At 40.7% G+C, this 21,111-nt stretch overlaps 1 protein-coding gene across 1 annotated transcript in view; it reads left to right on the top strand.

The window, feature by feature from the left end:
• The window catches only part of ZDHHC17 (zinc finger DHHC-type palmitoyltransferase 17), a 78,717-nt gene that overhangs the window by 45,660 nt on the left and 11,946 nt on the right, over window positions 1-21,111 (top strand). Inside the window, exons 7-12 of the mRNA XM_040343959.1 lie at window positions 1,231-1,393; window positions 2,687-2,812; window positions 5,338-5,480; window positions 11,177-11,277; window positions 18,254-18,378; window positions 20,999-21,061. Of these exons, the coding sequence (XP_040199893.1) occupies window positions 1,231-1,393; window positions 2,687-2,812; window positions 5,338-5,480; window positions 11,177-11,277; window positions 18,254-18,378; window positions 20,999-21,061 (721 nt within the window). The remainder of the gene's footprint in view (window positions 1-1,230; window positions 1,394-2,686; window positions 2,813-5,337; window positions 5,481-11,176; window positions 11,278-18,253; window positions 18,379-20,998; window positions 21,062-21,111) is intronic.

Here is a 21,111-nt window from a genome sequence, read left to right as displayed (position 1 = left end):
ATCTGCTCTATCATGTCTGCAGCCTCTGACCATCTGCTGTATCATGTCTGCAGCCCCTGACCATCTGCTGTATCATGTCTTCAGCCTCTGACCATCTCCTGTATCATGTCTTCAGCCTCTGACCATCTCCTGTATCATGTCTTCAGCCTCTGACCATCTCCTGTATCATGTCTTCAGCCTCTGACCATCTCCTGTATCATGTCTTCAGCCTCTGACCGTCTCCTGTATCATGTCTTCAGCCTCTGACCATCTCCTGTATCATGTCTTCAGCCTCTGACCATCTCCTGTATCATGTCTTCAGCCTCTGACCATCTCCTGTATCATGTCTTCAGCCTCTGACCATCTCCTGTATCATGTCTGCAGCCTCTGACCATCTCCTGTATCAATGTCTGCAGCCTCTGACCATCTCCTGTATCATGTCTGCAGCCTCTGACCATCTCCTGTATCATGTCTGCAGCCTCTGACCATCTCCTGTATCATGTCTGCAGCCTCTGACCATCTCCTGTATCATGTCTGCAGCCTCTGACCATCTCCTGTATCAATGTCTGCAGCCTCTGACCATCTCCTGTATCATGTCTGCAGCCTCTGACCATCTCCTGTATCATGTCTGCAGCCTCTGACCATCTCCTGTATCATGTCTTCTAGAGGTGCACCGAAAAATTTCCCAGTACTATTAGCAATGTGTTTTTAAGTTTAAGTAAGCGACTGCAGACACGATACAAGAGATGTACAGAGACCGCGGACTGCATTTTTCTTGAGCTTTTCTTGCACTAACGTTGCCAATAATCACCAACAATAAACAATACATGCATATTAATTTAAATTGATGATATTAATTAAAAGTGGAATATAATACAATTTTTATATATACATTTTTTTTTTTTTTTAAACTGTAATTTTTGGCAAAGTGCTTCCTGCATTTTTGGTTTCGGCATCAAAATTTCCATTTGGCGCACCCCTAGTTAAAATGTGTAAATGGCTCTTGAAGTTTAATATAAGTATATTTAGTAGGTCTTCATTCTTCACTAATGCTCAACAGCCATTAGAAGTGTAATCTACAGATTTTGTAAATCTCTCTTCAAAATGTGGAAAATAATACCTATAAAACAAGCCTAAAATACTGACGTTATAAGATACCCACAGAAAACAACTATGGCTTGCCTCTAAAATTGTTTTTTAACTCCTTCTTCTTCTTTTTTTTATAATTAATTATTTATTTTTGTTTTGCAGTGTGGATCCCACTAGATTGCTCCTTACCTTTAACGTGTCCGTAAATCTTGGGGATAAATACCATAAAAACACTGCATTACACTGGGCTGTTTTAGCTGGAAACACTACAGTCATAAGTTTGCTTCTAGATGCTGGTGCCAATGTGGATGCTCAGAATATTAAGGTAATGTTTTTGTGTGCAGAAAAACATAAATTCCTATGTATGTTTTTGTTGTTTTTAGAAAAAGCCTTGGCTTACAGTATAGAACGAATTGCTTAAGAGAAAATCTTCTATCGTTTAAGTAGATTAGACGTGTCTGTGCGACATTGAATCATCCTCTAGTTACATAATAAATACGCATAAAACAAAAAATGTGACCTGTATTCTTACAGTATTATACATGGCATAAAAGGAAGGAAGAAATGTGTTGTATTAAACCGGTTTCAGTGAGCGCAATAATAACCCCCCGCATTGATGTCAGTGGATGCAGTAATAGCTTCTTGCTTTAATGTTGGTGGCTACAATAACCTCCAGCATTGGTGTCGGTGGCATTGGCAATAATAGCCCCAAGCATTGGTGTCAGTGAGTGCAGTAATAACCCCCAGCATTGATGTTGGTGGATGCAGTAACTGCTCCCTGTATTTGTGTCAGTACCTAAACAAACAAACAAAAAAACACACACACTTCCCTTTTATTGGTAGTCAGTGGCAGGGAAATTCAGCCCCCGCTTGCATTGGTGGTCAGTGGCAGTGAACATTACCTCCATTCACCTGCTTCGGTGGTCATGGCGTGGTGAAAGTACCCCAACTATATTTTACCCTCTCCTGCCATAATCGGGTTAGTTTGACTAAATTAAACCAGAAGGAAGGTAAGACATTCCTTTTAGTGTGGTGAACTGTTTAATAGTACATATTACACTAAAACCTTGGTTTGCAAGCATAATTCGTTCCAGAAACATGCTTGTAATCCAAAGCATTTGTATATCAAAGCATTTTTTTTTTACAGGGTATAAAAGAGGAGAGGCATCTCTAAGTGTAGCAATAAGTTGCTAAATGTTGTACCTTCATTAAATGTAACCATATTGCTACACTTAGAGGCTCCTCTCTCCTTTTTTATACTCCGTTGTGACATGACGCTACTCTTATATCAAGACATCGCTTGTATATCAAGGCAAAATGTATTAAAAATTTTGCTTGTCTTGCAAAATGCTCTCAAACCAAGTTACTCTCAAACCAAGGTTTTACTGTATACATATAGGTGCACAAACTTTACTACACTATAAATATCTAAGCTATCTCTTAAAAAAATGCATAATAAAAGTTATTTTTTGTTCAAGCCATTTTAATTTACTGTATAAAGAAGACAAAAAGTAAGTTATGGCACCTCTTTAAAACACTACAATACAACCATAACAGAATGTGTGTGCTAAACAAATTGCTTGTTTTAACCCAACAGTGTTTCTTGTGTTTATTGCAGGGAGAGTCACCACTTGATTTAGCAAAGCAAAGAAAAAATGTTTGGATGATCAACCATTTACAAGAGGCAAGGCAAGCCAAGGGCTATGACAATCCTTCATTCCTCAAAAAACTAAAGGCGGATAAGGTAAGGGGAGGCTTTTGTATTGGTGGAAAAAAAACTTTAGTTATAACTTGGGCTTTCTAGTCATGAGCTAAAGATAATACCTACTGTATGCTTGGTGTCTAAATTCCAAAGGACGACAACCTGCGATCTTGTCGACTTTAAAATATTTACACTTTAAGACATGTTGAGCATTACCTTAAAAGCCTGTTATTACTTTAATCTGTCATAAAATCTCCTTTGGGCACCTGTGATTTAGCGTCACTTTTTTTACAGGTTTCTTTTTTCCCATGAGTGTTCATTTTATTGACTACTTTTACTTTTATCTTGTTCTAACAAGACAACGTTTTCTATGTACAGTGCCTTGAAAAAGTATTCGCACCTCTTGAAATTGTCCACATTTTGTCATGTTGCAACCAAAAACAGTAGTATTTTTATTGGAATTGTATGAGATAGACCAACACAAAGTAGAACATAATTGTGAAGCGGAAGCAAAATGATAAATTGTTTTCAAAATGTTTTACAAACCTCTGAAAAGTGTGTTGTGCATTTGTATTCAGCCCCCTTTACTCTGATACCACTAAGTAAAATCTAGGGTATCCAAAATTCAGAAGTTGCCTAATTAGTAAATAGAGTCCACCTGTGTGTAATTTAATCTCAGTATAAATACAGAAGTTCTGTGAAGCCCTCAGAGGTTTGTTAGAGAACCTTAGAGAACACGCAGCATCATGAAGGCCAATGAACACGCCAGACAGGTCAGAGATAAAGTTGTGGATTCGTTTAAAGCAGGATTAGGTTATTAAAAAAAGTATCCCAAGGTTTGAACATCTCGCAGAACACTGTTCAATCCATCATCCAAAAATGCAACAACTGCAATCCTACCAAGACATGGCCGTCCACCTAAACTGACCAGCCGGGCAATGAGAGCTTTAATCAGAGAAGAAGTCAAAGGGACCATGGTAACTCTGAATCCACAGCTCAGGTGGGTTGAGTTGAGAGGTATCTTATTATAGCGTGGTCTTACCCTGAAGGGTCCCGACGCGCATAGCAGAGTTCCCGGGAAGAGAGGACCCAGGAACCAAAAGCAGCACATAGCGGGAGTAAAGGTGGAAAAGAGAGGCTACGCAGGGAAGGCTTGCGTGAAAAGCCAAGTCTTCGGTAACCTGCGGAAGACCGGAATAGTAGGGGCCTCCTGGAGCTCGACAGGGAGGCTATTCCATAATACGGCACCCTTGTGGGAGAAGGACTGACCACCACGCCGTGTCGTCTTGGGCATCGAGATGTAGAGGAGATTTCTGCTGGTAGATCTGAGTGATCTGACAAGAGCTTGTTTATGAAAACGAGAGCAGAGATATCTTGAGGCTAGGCTTCTCAAAATCTTAAACCTAATACACCCTGCCTTGTATAAGGTGCGATAGTGGACCGACAGATCCAAGAGACCCAGAGCTACTGAGCCACCCCTGTCCAAGCTGTGAAGGACATTATCATAAACACAGATGAGGCTCGTCTCTGTTCCATGTCCAGGTCGAAATCCGGACTGGAATTTGTCCAAAAGATAGAAAGACTCAAGGTAAGCCTGGGTGGGAGGATCTGTCCACAGGAAAACTATTAGTCGTGCACTCCACAAATGTGGCCTCTATGGAAAAGAGGCATAAAGAAATCCATAAGAAGTCTCGTTTGCGAAAAGCCATCTGGGGGACACGCCAGACATGTGGAAGAAAGTGCTCTGGTCAGATGAGACTAAAATTTTACTTCTTTTGCCTAAATGCAAAACGCTGTGTGGCGAAAATAATAACACAGCACATCACCCTGAATGCACCATCCCCACCGTGAGACGTGGTGGCAGCATCATGTTGTGGGGATGCTTTTCTCCAGCAGGGACAGGGGACCTGGTCAGAGTTGATAAGATGGATGGGCAATCTTAGAAGAAAACCTGTTAGTTTGCAAAACAAATTGAGACTGCAGCGGAGTTTCACCTTCCAGCAGGACAATGACCATAAATATGGTTCGGATTCATGTGTTTAGTATGGCCCAGTAAAAGTTCAGACCTAAATCTAGTTGAGAATCTGTGGCAAGGCTTGAAAATTACTGTTCACAGACAATCCAATCTGACTGAGCTTGAACTATTTTGCATAGAAGAATGGGCAAAAAAGTTAACTATCTAGATGTGCAAACCTGGTAGACACATCCCCAAAAAGACTTCCATCTGTAATTGCAGCAAAAGGTGATTCTACAAAGTATTGACTCTGTGGGAGGTGGGGGGGGCTGTATACAAATGCACGCTTCACTCTTCAGATATTTATTTGTAAAAAAAAAAAATTAACATTTATCAAGTTCCTTCCACTTCACAATTATTTGCCACTTTGTGTGTCTATCGCATAAAACCCCAATAAAATACATTTATATTTTTGGTTGTAATATGACAAAATGTGGAAAATTTCAAGGGGTCTGACTACTTTTTCAAGGCGCTGTATTTATAAATATGTACCCATTTAAATGTACTGAAATGCGGACCTTCTAGATTTGTGATCATTGGTTTTATTTTTCAGGAGTTTCGGCAAAAGGTGATGCTTGGAACACCGTTCTTGGTGATTTGGCTGGTTGGTTTTATAGCTGATCTTGACGTTGACTCCTGGTTAATCAAAGGTCTCATGTACGGTGGAGTTTGGGCAACGGTACAATTCCTATCAAAGTAAGCAACTTTTGAAACATTTCTTCATCAAAACTAAACCCTCCTATGATTTTACAGCTGTCGATGGTGCCATCTTAAAGCGGGGGTTCACCCTAAAATTTTTTTTTTTTTTTTTTTCTAGCATGCCATCAAGCATACTAGCGCGAGCTACAGTATGCCTTTATTTTATTTTTTGGCACCGTACTCACAGTCTAATCCCGTAGTGAAGTTTCAGACTCCAGGCGGGGAATGGGCGTTCCTATGCAGAGGGAAGATGATTGACGGCCGGCTATGGCGCGTCGCGCTTCCCGGAAATAGCCGAAATAGGACTGCCTGCGCAGTCAGCTCCTAGTCTGTTCGCAGGCGCCGTGAAGCGCCGAGTCCTACTCCGGCTATTTTTGGGAAGCGTGACGCGCCATAGTACACCATGTGTACACCATCGGTTAAAGATCCGATCGTGTCCAACGCGGTGACGTAAAACTCAACGACGTGCTGAGAAAAATGAAAAGTTCAATGCTTCCGAGCATGCGTCGACTTGATTCAGAGCATGCGTGGATTTTTGACCGATGGATTTCCCCACAGACAATCATCGTCCGATGAAAACGGTCCATCGGGCCGGTTTCATCGGACAAACCGATCGTGTGTACAGGGCATAAGAGCCCAAACTGGTGAAATGAATTGCAGTGGACTAGTGACTGGATGCTTTGTGCACACTCTTGGCAGGTTGAAAGGCTGTCCGAATTGGGGCTTTATTTTCTGGGTGCCATTAGGGCAACCTAAAAAATGTTTTATTGGATTTGGCAAATAAAATGGTTTTATACTTGGTAGGTTCTCTTTGTCTGATGTATCATCTGGATGAGCATGGGAGGAAAAATCAAAGGAGTGAGCTTAATGGAGAATTCTAGCTTGAACATCATTTTAAACAATCGTTTTGGCCAAGTTGGCCCAAACTTGTTCCATTACTTAAAGTGGATGTAAACCCAAATTTTTTCTTTTGATGTCACAATGTACATTATAAGATTTCCTATCATCTGTGTCCAGTCTTGCCACACAGAGTTATCCAGCTCTGAGCAATCCTCTTTTATTGTTCAGTGAAATAAGACGAACTTGCAAAAAAAAAAAAAACTTAGTCCTTTCTGCTGAGTGACAGGTTATTTACATATCTCATGCACTAGCCTGGAGACCGGCATTATTTTTTAATTCCCACCCCCACTTCTTTTCTGAAGTCATGTGGTTACTTTTCTGGATTTTGACTGGATGTTAGTGATCATAGCAGAATTTAGTGTAAGGAATACACAGGAAAAAATGCATGTTGACAAGGGGAGTGTAGAGGAGGGTGGGGAGTCTACTGACATCACGACTCCACCCACCGGGCTCCAGACAACAGATCCACCCAAAGAATCTGCAGTTTTTCAGTTCTTATAACAGACAGAGGGGAGACATTTGACAGGTAAGGATACATTCAGGAGGCATGTATATCCTTATAGATCAGTACTATGGTAGTAGTTTAGAAAGGATGAGAGTGGGTTTACATCCACTTTAATTATGTGGCCACTGTTGTGTGTGTGCTGTAATTTACTGTAGTACAGAGGTGTCAAACTCTATTTCATTGTGGGCTGCATTAGCATTTTGTTTGCCCTCACAGGTCCAGTTCTATCTGTAAGAGCTCCCCACTGCCCCTTACATGATCAGATGTTAAGGGCCTCCCACCATCAGAAGTTGAGTCCCCCACCATCCCTTACAATCCCCCCTTACCTTTTGCTGCTGCTGAGAAGATGCTATGGGCAGAACAGGGAAGCAGAAACTGCAGGACCATTGGAGGGCTGGATTCGGCTGAATGCTGAGACCAGGGGATGCTGCAGCTGCATGGAGATGTGCACGTTCTGCAGGAGGAGTTCTGTCGTCCTCTCTACTGCCAAAACCAGGTAGGGGAGGAGACTGGGCAGGGCACCACAGATGCAGGAGAGGTGTGAGGGCCACATGAAATTGTCTGGTGGGCTGGATTCAGCCCACGGGCCTTGTGTGTGACACGTGCTGTAGTATACATACATCTATACATATAGTAAAGGGAGCTGTGTTAGGGGAGCAGTAAGGCTGACTTTCGGTCTGCTGCTGGAATTAAAGTGAGTCGGGCTGAGTGCTTCTCTACCATTCAGGAGAAGCCTTGTATTTTTATCAATGGATACCAGGTGGAGAGATGGGCAGATTACGCCACAATTTTTCACCTCAACCAATCAGAAGTTGCCTTGTATTCACTGATATAAAAATACAAGGCTTCTCCTTAATGACTGAGACGCACCAAGCCTGCACTGCTGCAAGAACACTCTTATTGTATGCAGCAAATCCTATTAGAGTATATTAGAGTGCTCACAGCAACCTGCATCATTATGTTCTGAAAATAGCCTGGACCAGCTTGGTCCAAACAATTTGGTTGGTCAAAAGAACCACCACCTACAGTGGATAGAACGTCTACACACCCCTGTTAAAATGTCAGGTTTCTGTGATGTAAAAAAATGAATCTATATATATATAAAACTCAACGTGTGTGTGTGTGTGTGTGTGTGTGTGTGTGTGTGTGTATGTATGTATGTATGTATGTATGTTCCAGCATCACGTCCAAAGGCTAAAGATATTAACATGAAACTTGGCACACATGTTACTTATATGTCAGCAACAAACATAGGATAGGTGGTTTAACCCTTACCCACCCCCATTTGCCATGGTCGGGGTTTTCCTTTAAAGTCCCATTCAACTCTATGGGAAATACATGTTACTTCATAACTTCCAAACGGCTGTAGATATTTCGATAACACTTGGTCACATGTTACTTATATGTCCACTTAAACTATAGGCTGGTTAATTTATCCCTTAACCACCCCCATTTGTGTGGGTCGGGGTTTTTGTTTAAAGTCCCATGCAAATCAATGGGAAATGTATGTTCCCACATAACTTCTGTACGCCTGGAGATATTTCAATAATACCTGGTACACATATTACTTATATGCCAAATAAAAATATATGACAGTTAAATTAACCCTTACCTACTCCCTTATATAAAAGATGGGTATATTTATATTACTATGATTTTCCTCCCCAAAAGGTTAAGATAGGAAGACCGGGCAACGCCGGGTATTCAGCTAGTATGTGTAATATATATATATATATATATATATATATATATATATATATATATATATATATATATATATATATATATATATATATATATATATATATATATATATATATATATATATATATATATATATATATATATATATATACACAGATAAATCATTTGAGAACTTTTTCCACCTTTAATGTGACATATAAACTGTACAACTCAATTGAAAAACAAACTAAGATCTTCTTTTACGGGGGTGGGGGGGCTTTTTCTATCCACTGTATATGCTTTTGTTCTCTGCTTAGTGTAGTTTGCCTTGTTCATTCAGAATATGCCCCATAGGCATTACTCAGCATTCTATGAGAAGGTATGTCATAGTCTCACATTTCTTCATATTTTTCTTCTGACATACTATCAACACATCTTGTTGTCCTGGTTGGTTACTTATTCCGAATGACAGATACCAAATTTATTTATTTTTTTACATTACAATCTCTATAGTTTTTTTTGTAGGTTCCTTTGCCGTCCTTACTGTGTTTGTCTAGTGTTTTCAATTAGCACAATGCAGAAAATCATTTTTGTTTTTTGTTTTCTTTAATCAGCTGAGCACAAAATGCTAGTGTTTTTTTAGGAGCAAATGTAATTGTTTCTAGTACAATACTTGGGAGGGAGCGTATTGTGATGCTGTTTGTGTAATGCCATCTGTGTCTGTGAAAGGGCATTTAGTACAGGTTCACTTGAGGTAACTATTAACTCCATGTGTGCTTTCATCAATCACTGCCTCCTAGTCTTGTGTGAGCGGCAGATTGTCTATTCTGTCTTTTTTATACTGGATGATTTGTTACCACTTCTGTAAATCTGACAATAACGGATATATCTTTATGGTAAACATTCGTTGGATCTTTCATGTACCGTTCTAATAGAAGTAGAACTATTTGCATGTGATGTTCCTTAGGAAGATGTGAAGGTTTTGGCTCTTACAGATGTCGCCATGATGCTGGCCACACAGTTTCTTTTAGAGCCAATTTGTTGGACGTGAGAATATCCATTAGAGCTGCACGATTAATCATTGTGATTTTTTTTTTTTTAATCTCCATTCAACGATCTTAATTCGGCATTTCCACAATTCATGTAACAAGTGCAGAGCTGTAAAAAAAAAAAAAAAGCACAACATTGCTCAGCGCTGAGAGATAAAAAGAAACATTGTATCATTTTGGTTCTTTTAGATCAAAGGGATGAACTTCGGTCTGCAAATGAGAGCAGTTTAACCCCTTAAAGACTACGCATTTTTCTTACACTTGTTGGTTACAAGTTAAAATAAGTATTTTCTGCTGGAAAATTACTTGGAACCCACAAACATATATATATATATATATATATATATATATATATATATATATATATATATATATATATATATATATATATATATATATATATATATATTGCAGTGACCCTAAAGCATAAAATGGCGGTCGTTGCAATATTTTATGTCACACTGTATTTCCGTAGTGGTCTTTCAAATGCATTGTTTTTTTTTCAGAAAAAGCACTTTAATGAATAAAATTAACCGTAAAGTTAGTTTAATTTTTTTGTGAAATGTAAAAGATGAGCAAAAAAAAAATTGATTCTCAGTTCATTCGGAATCGTGCAGCTCTAGTATCTATTAGTGGTGCACCAAATATAATTCTGGATGCAAAAAAATATATATATATATATATATATATATATATATATATATATATATATATATATATATATATATATATATCTTTTTAATTCATATCATGAATTTTAAATGAATGTGAATTTATTTTTCGGCACCCATAACCCTATTTTCAGCAGCTGTTATCGGTAACAACCCACCCCCCCCCCCTCTTTTTTTTTATTTTTTCTTGAAAAGCCGATGACCCTTTTTTCAGCCAATATATCTGTGCATTTCTAAGATTTATTCTATGGGATTGAATAGAATGGGACTGGATTTATTAGGCAGGGCCCTCGCTCAATAGCATTGCTAGTTTATCTATCTGCTTTTGCAGTTGAAATGTATTTTGTTTATGTGCAACTGACGCACAGATGGACATCCCAGAGCTCACTGTGAAATCGCGTTGTGGAGTTGAATGTGTTCAGAAATGCAAGCACACTGATTTCTATCTCACCAGAATCCTGTGTGTATGCATTTCAGTATTGGTAACCATAAAGCTTCCCATAAGCTTTATAGAGAAGGTGGCTATGCAGATACAATCCAACCGGCCTGGTAGCAAAAAATCCTCAGAGGCCTCCATACAAGTTGTAAAATAAATCAACCAAGCTGTTCCATATGATAGGACAGGGGATACAAATGTAGGAGGGGGCTGCCAGCACCTGCATATATAAAGTTATTGGATATTGGCACCCACAGACGGACCATATGCCATCAGCTATTGCCCTTGCCACAGACACTGCCGCTTTAAGTGTGGAAGTTTTATTTTGTGTTTTTTTTTTTTTTTTTCTTTTCTTTTTTTCTTTTTCTTTCTTTTTTTTTTTTTCTTTTTCCTTCTTTCCTTCCGTTATAAACCTATACATTTAAACTGACTTGTCTCTTGTTTTTCAGGGCTTTCTTTGATCACTCCATGCATAGTGCACTTCCTCTTGGAATTTACCTGGCAACCAAGTTCTGGATGTATGTCACCTGGTTCTTCTGGTTTTGGAATGATATCCTTTTACTATGTATTTTCTTTGCGCAGATAGTCGTCAAACCACAAGTCTCGCTCTCTCTTTCAATTTTATGTTTCCCATGTAAATGCATGTAAAAAAAAATTCTTAAAGTTGGTACGCTCCTTTTGACAATTGTCCAATTTTCCGACAACAAATGTTTACATGCTAGTAAATTTGTCAAGCGACGGCTCCATGTCGGATTTTTCGTATGGTCAATATACACAAATTTGTCACACAAAAGGCGAAAGTACAAACGCGAATGCTCGGAATCAATGCTCACCAAATACGAAATTGGCAGAAGGGGCCCAAAGGGTGGCGCTCAAGAGCTAAAATTCCTGTTAGTATGTCACTACGTTTTGTGGCACGACAATTTGTGTAACATTGGTATGCAAGACAAGATCCTGGCACACGTCCTTTTGATGAAAATCTGAAGTTTGGCCGTCAAACAATCAGACTGTGTGTACGAGGCTTTAGAGAGGATGACATATCGCCCAAAAATAAGTGTATCGACGGCATATAAAGCAATCTTATCCTCCCCTAAGGGTCTAGGAAACCCAACAATATTCGGTGATTGACGGATAGATGCAGCTAATGGATCCAAGGCCAAAGCAAACGATAGAGATGATAGTGGGCATCCCTGTCTTGTTCCTCTTTGCAGTGAAAAAGGCACAGATATATGTCCATTTAGTGTTTGACCATAAAACAGTTATTAACCACATATTTGTGGCAGAATATTTTTGTGATGGGGGCCGTCAAAGTAGATCTCTACAAAGAATTCCAGCCAGTGACAGTGGTCACCAGGACAGAAAAGGTTGAAGGGACTGTTCACACCAAACGCACCGCAATGCACCAAAAAACGTGTAATGTGCATTTAGAATGCTTTTTTAAGGCTGTTCGCATTTGTGTTTTATTGTCATCCTCTGTGCAACAGGTCCCTGGAAGTCGCTTTGTGTTGTGATTACATGTGTTCAAGTGCATTTCTACCATGTACTTGTATGAGAGTCTCCTGTTCTTTGTATTGCTTTCTTTTTGTGAAATCCCTGATGTTGCTGCTAGTCCCCTTGCTTTCCTATTAAAAACTGACCACATTAGGCAGGAGAGCACACTGCAGTCAGTTCTCCTAGTTATGCTGGGAACTCGGTGTGCTCTCTTCCAATGGTCAGACTTGTCCTGACATGCCCCCGCTGCACAGCCATTCACTGGGAATCTGTGTGCTGCTGCTTCTCCTCCCCCAGCTCTTATGCAGCTGAGAACAGAGGGAATGTGATCCCTTATAAAAATAAAAAAAGGGGGGGGGTATTTATAGTGTGTGTTTTGTTTTTTTGTTTTTTTATATCTATACAAATGTTTTGCGTTTCATTTCTATTTTAAACTGAGTGGGTTGTTTTACATGGTAATAGTTTATAATCACTTTAAGTCAGTACACATAGTGTGAATGGTCCTAAATCTTGTTATCAGGGAGACAAACCAGAATAAAAATTCTGGTGGAGACGCTAGCTCTTCCTTACTGTGCCCAACCTAGAAAATACATTGGCTGAAATACTTCTAATGCCTGCTTTAGCAGATCGGCTCATTTGTATTAGATGGATGGATTGGTTGACTATCTGCACGCTATGAAAATAAGCTGGCTTCTAAATTGGCTGGAAGCAAAGCTGTCTTACAAGCACACTTCATTTTTAGTTGCAAACAGTTTTCTTCCCTGCAGACGTGTTTTATATGAGCTTGGATCGGATCACGCCGAGCACATTTATGTCTGGAATATAGTCTGTAAAATGACAATTTGTTCCAGAAGCCAGACTAGCTTTGCCTTCTCATTTCCTCCACTCCACTTTCCCCTGATTTCATGCTTTTTATCCTGCTGACTCATACCTTTTTTGCTTTAGAGGCATTTGCGTTCTCGCATTACATCCATTTGTGTTCTGCTCAGATAAAGCATTACGTCGTCACATAGTTAAATGATGAGGTTTGTCTAGACTTGTGTTGCATACATGTTGCAATGTTGGTGAATGATACATGAATGTTTGTATGTACCTCTATGACTGTGACTACTCGCAAGCTTGACGTGATTTATTTAAACTGTGATGCAGTCATTTTCCATTGTCTTTATCTGAAGGCCTAGTGGAGATGAGTGATCTGTACTGGTTGATCTATAAAGCTGTTAACAGTATTCTGGAGAACAGTGGAAAATATAACAAATATACTTCGCTGTGACGAATGTGACTTCTTCTATTATAGTGTCTTGCAGAGCTATTTTATAGTATACAATGTTGACAATTGTTTTCCCTGCATCCTATGGACTAGATTTGATGTGGTGTATGTTGGCTGTGGTTGTGCGATGAGTGTTGCTTGCGCTGAAGATATTTTTTTCTTTGATGTGGTCAACAGGTAAATGCCATTCATGCATGCTGAAATTCATTTTTGTTTTTTTCTATAAATAGGAGGACAGTGTCTGCATAGAGATTTTCTGATCACACTTTTATAAGACCATCCCTGCTTTAAATATTACACATTTTTTGTGTATGTTTCAGATTTAAATATACTGTGTTTCCCCGAAAATAAGCCTGGGTCTCATATTAATTTTGTCATTCAAAAACTCACTAGGGCTTATTTTTGGGGAAGGGATTGCCATGCAATGTGCTATGTTCACAGTGGTTGCAAAATGCCAGAATCCCCTCTATCACAGGATCACATAATGCAAAAGGTGTGCGTTTCTGCAATGCAACCGTGCAATTACCTTCTTTCATGGCCTGCCTGAGCTGTCTTCCACTGCTTTAAGCACTGCAGAGGGAGGGGGGACCAGATCCCCCCACTCACACCCGGGAAAAGAGTAGAGCTGAGCCCTGCTAGGCGCTTCAATGACCGATACCAAGCATTTGCCCGAGTACTTGTACTCGGGCAAATGCTCCGATGCTTCATCCCATATCTGGACAGTCAGGGTGATCAGTGCGGTGGGGGAGTTAAAAGCACCGATCACCGCTGACTGTCCTTGTGTCCTGCTCCATTCCCCCTCCGTGCTGTGTCCCCCCCTCCTTGCTGCCGCCGTCATGCCCCCCTCCTTGCTGCCGCTGTCATGCCCCCCTCCGTCCTGCTGCCGTGTCCCTCCATGCTGCCGTTATGTCCCCCTCCATCCTGCCGCCGTGTGTCCCCCCCTCCGTGTTGCCGCTGTGTCCTCACTCCGTGCTGCCGCCGTCATGCCCCCCTCCGTGCTGCCGCCGTCATGCCCCCCTCTGTGCTGCCGCCGTCATGCCCCCCTCCATGCTGCCGCCGTCATGCCCCCCTCCGTGCTGCGCCGTCATGCCCCCCTCCGTGCTGCCGCCGTCATGCCCCCCTCCTTGCTGCCGCCGTGATGCCCCCCCGCCGTGTACCCACTCCTTGCTGCCACCGTCTTGCCCCCCTCCTTGCTGCCACCGTGTCCCCCCTCGATCTGTCAGGATGGAGAGTGGCGGTAGGAGCCGGTAAACCCGGCTCCTACCTTTTCTGAATGTACAGAGTCAGTGATCACTGACTCTGTACATTCACATAACTGAAACATTGTAACCTCCTGTGATTACGATGTTTCAGTTTATGAATGAAGAGAAGCCGCTGGCTTCTCTCCTTTCATTTTCAGCGCAGCTGAGTTTGTAGAGAAAGGGACTGGGGAATTTGTGTCCCTAGTCCCTTTCCCTGTCTCAGAGGGGAGATGTCAGAGGCCTGTTAAGACCCCTGATATCTCACCAAAGACCCCCCCCCCCCCCCAACAGGGCTGATAAAAAAAAAATGAATTGTAAAAAATAAAAATTTAAAATAAAAAACACACTGAAATTGTACATTTCCCCCCACCCCCCTTAAAAAAAAATAAAGCATTGTATAAAATAAAAAAAAATTGTAAAAATAAATAAATAATAATTAAAAAAAAACTGACACATGAGATTTAAAAAAAAGTATCGATAATCCGTATCGGCGAGTACTTGATAAAAAGTATCGGTACTTGTACTCGTACTTGTACGGTCCTAAAAAAGTGCTATCGGGACAACCCTAGTAAATGCCATGTTCCCATATAGAAAGTTAATTCATTGGTTTTACTTTGTAAAGGTTGCTGTTCTACTTAGAGTTAATACATTTGAGACAGAAATACATCCAGGTATTTCATTGCCAGTGTAGGATTTCTTCTGTGCTTTTGTGAAATGAAAGCTATGATGAAGTCCAGTCAATGTACAGCAACTCAGTCATTCATTATTCAGGAAATATTGACATGGCTTATCTGATTGGTAACTATGTCGTTTAGAACTACTGTAGAAACGAACACATTGTTATAGATGTGCTCCCTGCCATTAGCACCAGGGTGGTCTTTCATCTGCTTTATTCTAATATAATGATATCCTTATTAGAAACTAGGAGCCCCATGGAGAGGCCTAAACTATGGTTGTGGTTTATTTTTCTTTTTTTGTAAAGAGGCAGTGATGAGGAAAATTAGTTCCTGTTCCTATTTTTTTTCCATCTTGACCTATATTATGTAGCAATGAGCTGTTCAATTTTGATTTGGTTAATTGTATGTTTTTCCAGCCTTGTATCAACAGTTGTGCTCATAAGTTTACATACCCTGGCAGAAATAATGATTTATTGCCCATTTTTTAGATAATATGAAGATTAACAAAAAAACATTTCTTTCACTCACGGTTAGTGTTTGGCTGAAGCCATTTATTATCAATCAATTGTGTTTACTCTTTTTAACTCATAATAACAACAGAAACTAACCAAATGACCCTGATCAAAAGTTTACATACCCTGGTGATTTTGGATATTAAAGGTAACCATCCTCACCTGTGATCTGTTTGCTTGTAATTAGTGTATGTGTATAAAAGGTCAATACGTTTCTGGACTCCTGACAGACCCTTGCATCTTTCATCTAGTGCTGCACTGATGTTTCTGGATTCTGAGTCATGGGGAAAGCAAAAGAATTCTCAAAGGATCTGCGGGAAAAGATAGCTGAACTGTATAAAACAGGAAAGGGATATAAAAAGATCTCAAAGGAATTGAGAATGCCAATCGGCAGTGTATAAACTCTAATCAAGAAGTGCAAATGAGGGGTTCTGTTGAAACCAAACCATGGTCGGGTAGACCAACTAAGATTTTAGCCACAACTGCCAGGAAAATAGTTTGGGGTGCAAAGAAAAACCTACAAATAACTTCAGGTGAAATACAGGACTCTCTGATGTGGTGTGGTTTCAAGATGCACAATAAGAAGGCACTTAAAGAAAGATGGGCTGCATGGGCGAGTCGTCAGAAGAAAGCCATTACTACGCAAATGCCACAAAGTTTCCCACTTACAATATGCCAAACAGCACAGACAAGCCTAAAACCTTCTGGCACAACGTCATTTGGAGTGATGAAACTAAAATTGAGCTTTTTGGCCACAACCATGAACGCTTCATTTGGAGAGGAGTCAACAAGTCCTATGATGAAAGGTACATCATTCCTACTGTGAAACACGGAGGTGGATCGCTGATGTTTTGGGGATGTGAGAGTTACAAAAAGCACAGGAAATTTGGACAAAATTTATGGCAAGATGAATGCAGTATGTTATAAAAAAAATACTGGAGGAACATTTGCATTCATCATCCAGGAAGCTGCGCATTGGATGTATTTGGACATTCTAACATGATAATAATCCAAAACACAAGGCCAAGCCGACCTGTCATAGGCTACAGCAGAATAAATTGAAGGTTCTGGAGTGGCCATCTCAGTCTCCTGACCTCAATTTCATTGAGCCACTCTGGGGAGATCTCAAACATGCATGTTCATGCAAGACAGCCCAACAATTTACAGGAACTGGACCAGGCTTTTTGCCAAGAGGGATGGGCAACTTTACCACCTGAGAAGATAAAGAGCCTCATCCACAAATACCACAAAAGACTTCCAGCTGTCATTGATGTTAAAGGGGGCAATACGGTATTAAGAACTGGGGTATGTAAACTTTTGATCAGGGTCATTTGGGTAGTTTCTTTTGTCATTATGATTTTAAAAAGAGTAAACGGTGGATTGATAATTGATAACACTAACCATAAGTAAAGGATTTATTTTTTTATTTTTGTGTGTGTTATCATTCATAATCTCTGAAAAATGGGCAGGAAATCATAAATTCTGCCAGGGTGTGTAAACTTATGAGCACAACTGTATACCCATGTATTGTGCGCTTCGGTTGGCATGTAATTTCACTTAAGGGGTCAGTTCACCTTTTCTCAAAAAAATAATAGATGAACTAAGTCCTAATATTCTGGCCACCCCTCCAGACCTGGCTGCACATAGCGGCTGTGATGCCCATGTGGCTGGTGTAGCGGTTTGTACACTGTACATCGCAATAGACAGCCCTGAGTGAAATAGCCAATAAAATGCTCACAGTGACAAGTTGTCATTGGTCAGGGAGACAACCCTGTACAGGGCTCCATGACTTCTGACGGCAGCCATGCCTGTAGGTACAAGAGAAACATCTGACTTTACTACTGCTTTCACAGGGCCCAGATACCCCCATAACACTACACCTAACTCATGACCACATTTCTGCAGCCTGTTTTATGTTTGCCAATAAAAGGTATTGTAAATGATAAAGACATTCACAGAAATGTGTATCTTGTGATTCTTTTGTCTCCTGAAAACACCATAAATACCGTGATCTCCTTGGGATGCTTGTGACCGTCTCATGACTGGAAAATCGTCATTGGACTAGTTTTTGTTTTGAATACTTTGTCATTTGATGAATAGTGGTATACAAGTCTAAAAGTGTGTTTTGGTTGTGTTTTATCTTGTTCTGATTCCTGTGTACAATATTTCAGAGTTTATAGCAGGCCGTATATTTTGGCTTTCAGTGCAAGTTTATTTTACAATGCTGATAGAATGTATATGGCCACACATGCCAAGCAGACATCATTTCCTGGGTCATTGAAGTGTTTATTTTTGTCTTTCGTGTATTCCTACATTTCCTTAATTCTTAACGCACATTTAAACTTTGTGTACGTCCATCTTCCCTTCCTGGCTAATAGTGTAGCCTTGTTCTACAATTTTGGAAAATCTTGGAAATCTGATCCTGGGATTATCAAAGCCACAGAGGAACAAAAGAAAAAGGTAAGATGGTAGTTGGTTGTCTTCAAAGATATCACCATATGAAACATTGAATGTTTGCTGTTAGCCATATTACTTAGGCTAGGTTCGCACATGTCGGGTGCAAGTTTCCCTTCCATTTTCACTGAGAATTTCCTAAGCAGTGGTTCGGCTGTGAATAAGATGCAGATTTTTGGATCCGCAGTCTTTAACCACTTGTCCACCGGCCTATTCTGGCACTTCTCTCCTTCATGTAAACATCACATTTTTATTGCTAGAAAATTAATCGGAACCCCCAAACATATATTAATTTTTTAACAGACACCCTAGGGCAGGGGTGTCAAACTGGTGGCCCTCCAGCTGTTCCGAAACTACAAGTCCCATCATGCCTCTGCCTGTGAGAGTCATGCTTGTAACTGTTAGCCTTCCAGTGCCTCATGGGACTTGTAGTTTTGCAACAGCTGGAGGGCCGCCAGTTTGACACCCCTGCCCTAGGGAATAAAATGGCAGTCATTGCAACTTTTTTTTTCTCGCACGGTATTTGCGCAATCATTTTTCAAACGCTTTTTTTTGGGGGGGGAAAACGGTTTCATGAAAAATAACAAAATGGTAAAGTTAGCCCAATTTTTTTTTTATAATATGAAAGATAGATACTTAACATGTCGGTGCCAAACTTCGGTACTTAAAAATCTCCATAGGCGACGCTTTAATTTTTTTACAGCTTACTATTTTCGAGTTACAGAGGAGGTCTAATGCTAGAATTTTTGCACGCGCTCTAACGCACGACTTACATGCGTGTTCGCTTCTGAGCGCGAGCTACCGGGGACAGGGGCGTTTAAAAAGAAAAAAAAAATACTTCTGATCACTTTAATCCTATTTCAAGGAATGGAATAGGAATCACTGTGACAGGTCCTCTTTATGGAGAGATGTGGGGTCAATAAGACCCCACATCTCTCCTCCAGGCTTGAAAGCATGAGATTGTGAAAAAAAATTCACGATCTCATGCCAACAGCCACGATTGTTGCTTTGTTTACTTCCGGGTTTCCGGCGTGACCTCACGCCCGGGCCTCTGACAGTCATAGAGATGACTGGTGACCATCTGGTCACCAGTCATCTCTAGTGTCGTGTGCCGGCCGATTAGTTCTCCAAGCCCCCCGTGGCACAAGAAAGCCCGGAGAAGCACCGGATGGCGGTGGGAGGGGGGGGGGACGTCCCCTCCTGCTGCCTATAAGAACGATCAAGCGACGGAACTGCCGCTATGATCGTTCTTATCGTGCGCAGAATCGCCGGCAGAAGACGGTGATATCTGAATGATGCCTGTAGCTGAGCTGCACGTCTGGTACGTATTTTAAGTACAATTAAAAAAAAAAGGCATAGGGTCCCCCCCAATCCATGCAGTTTTTTTTGTTTTTTTAGAGAATTTTTGTATGGGGCTTCCCTTAACCAATCCGTACCAGACAATGTTATTTTTCAGAACGAGTTTATGTTCAAAACTGATCCGCTGTGCGATTCAGATGCGCTCCCATAGCAGATAATTAAGCCTGGAATGCTCAGGACTTTAATTTAAAATTCGCAGCACATTTGCGCTGCCGCTGCACTGCACATATGTAAACTGGCTACTTATAATGTCTATTTGATTAATGTGTCATGCGAATAGGAAGCGGTTCAAAACGCCTCCAATTCGAATATATGTGTTTCCTTATGATGTATGCAATATTCAATAATCAATACCTACTGCAGCTATAAAGCTGTATAAAATAATGCCTTGTTTCTCCTTACCTGAAGTGGTAGGTCCATAGTAGATGGGTGACGTGTTCATAGGAGAAGTATGGCCAAAGCTAATTTGGCTGTACCCCCCCCCCAATGCATCACAGGAGTGACTTTTTCTCTGTGCTCCTGTAACCTGTTTTCAGCTGACAGTGGACTAAAGCCTCACTGACCTCACTCAACCGGTCCTGGCTCGGGAAAGATCTCAACTTTACAGTGAGGATCTACCCAGATGCCCGGTTTGGCAGGTGGCTCAGCCTCTCAGTATGCTGCTGAGAGCCAGTCCTTCCCGCCCCCTCCACAGCCCAACCCTCCAGAGCGCTGCAAGGGAGAGAAGAGAGCTGGTGACTGAACTGAGCAATCAATAGTGCTTGATCGCTGGGGTGTAGAAGTGATGGGTGACAGGGGAGTATGTGTTTGTTTTTTGTTTTTGGGTTTTTTTTCCCTCTTAATTCCTGAACTTCCCTTTAAATTTCTGCAGTTTGCTGAACTGAAGAGGTTTCTCCTGTCTGGACTTAATATAAACATTTTAATATGCATGACAAAAACGGTGAACTGCTTTGACCAGCATATTTTGTTAAAGCTTGTTAAAGTTTTTTCTTTGCAATGGTTGTTGATTCACAAGCTCCATTGATAGACAGCTACATGACTAGGCGTTGATCATGTGATCTTAAGGTTTTTATTTTCAATATAGGTAAACATTATATCTGTTCTTTTGCCCGTCCTAATGTTGCAACATATTCTCCTGTAGGCTTTGGACTAATGTGTCTTTCATCGTGCTGTTTATTTAAGAAAATTATCTACTCTGTTTTTACATGTCATTGTTGTGTAATGCTTCTAGTGAATTAATGTGTGCTGCACTCTGTCATTTTCCTAGACAATCGTAGAGCTCGCCGAGACTGGGAGCTTGGATCTAAGCATATTCTGCAGTACTTGTTTGGTAAGTTTCCTGATTATGGTTTATGTTGTTCATGCATATGTTATGACATG

Source organism: Rana temporaria, chromosome 3 (genome assembly GCF_905171775.1).
Source record: "Rana temporaria chromosome 3, aRanTem1.1, whole genome shotgun sequence".
NCBI lineage: Eukaryota > Metazoa > Chordata > Amphibia > Anura > Ranidae > Rana > Rana temporaria.
The sequence above is the reverse complement of the archived record's forward strand: the minus strand, read 5'-3'. Positions and strand labels throughout refer to the sequence as shown.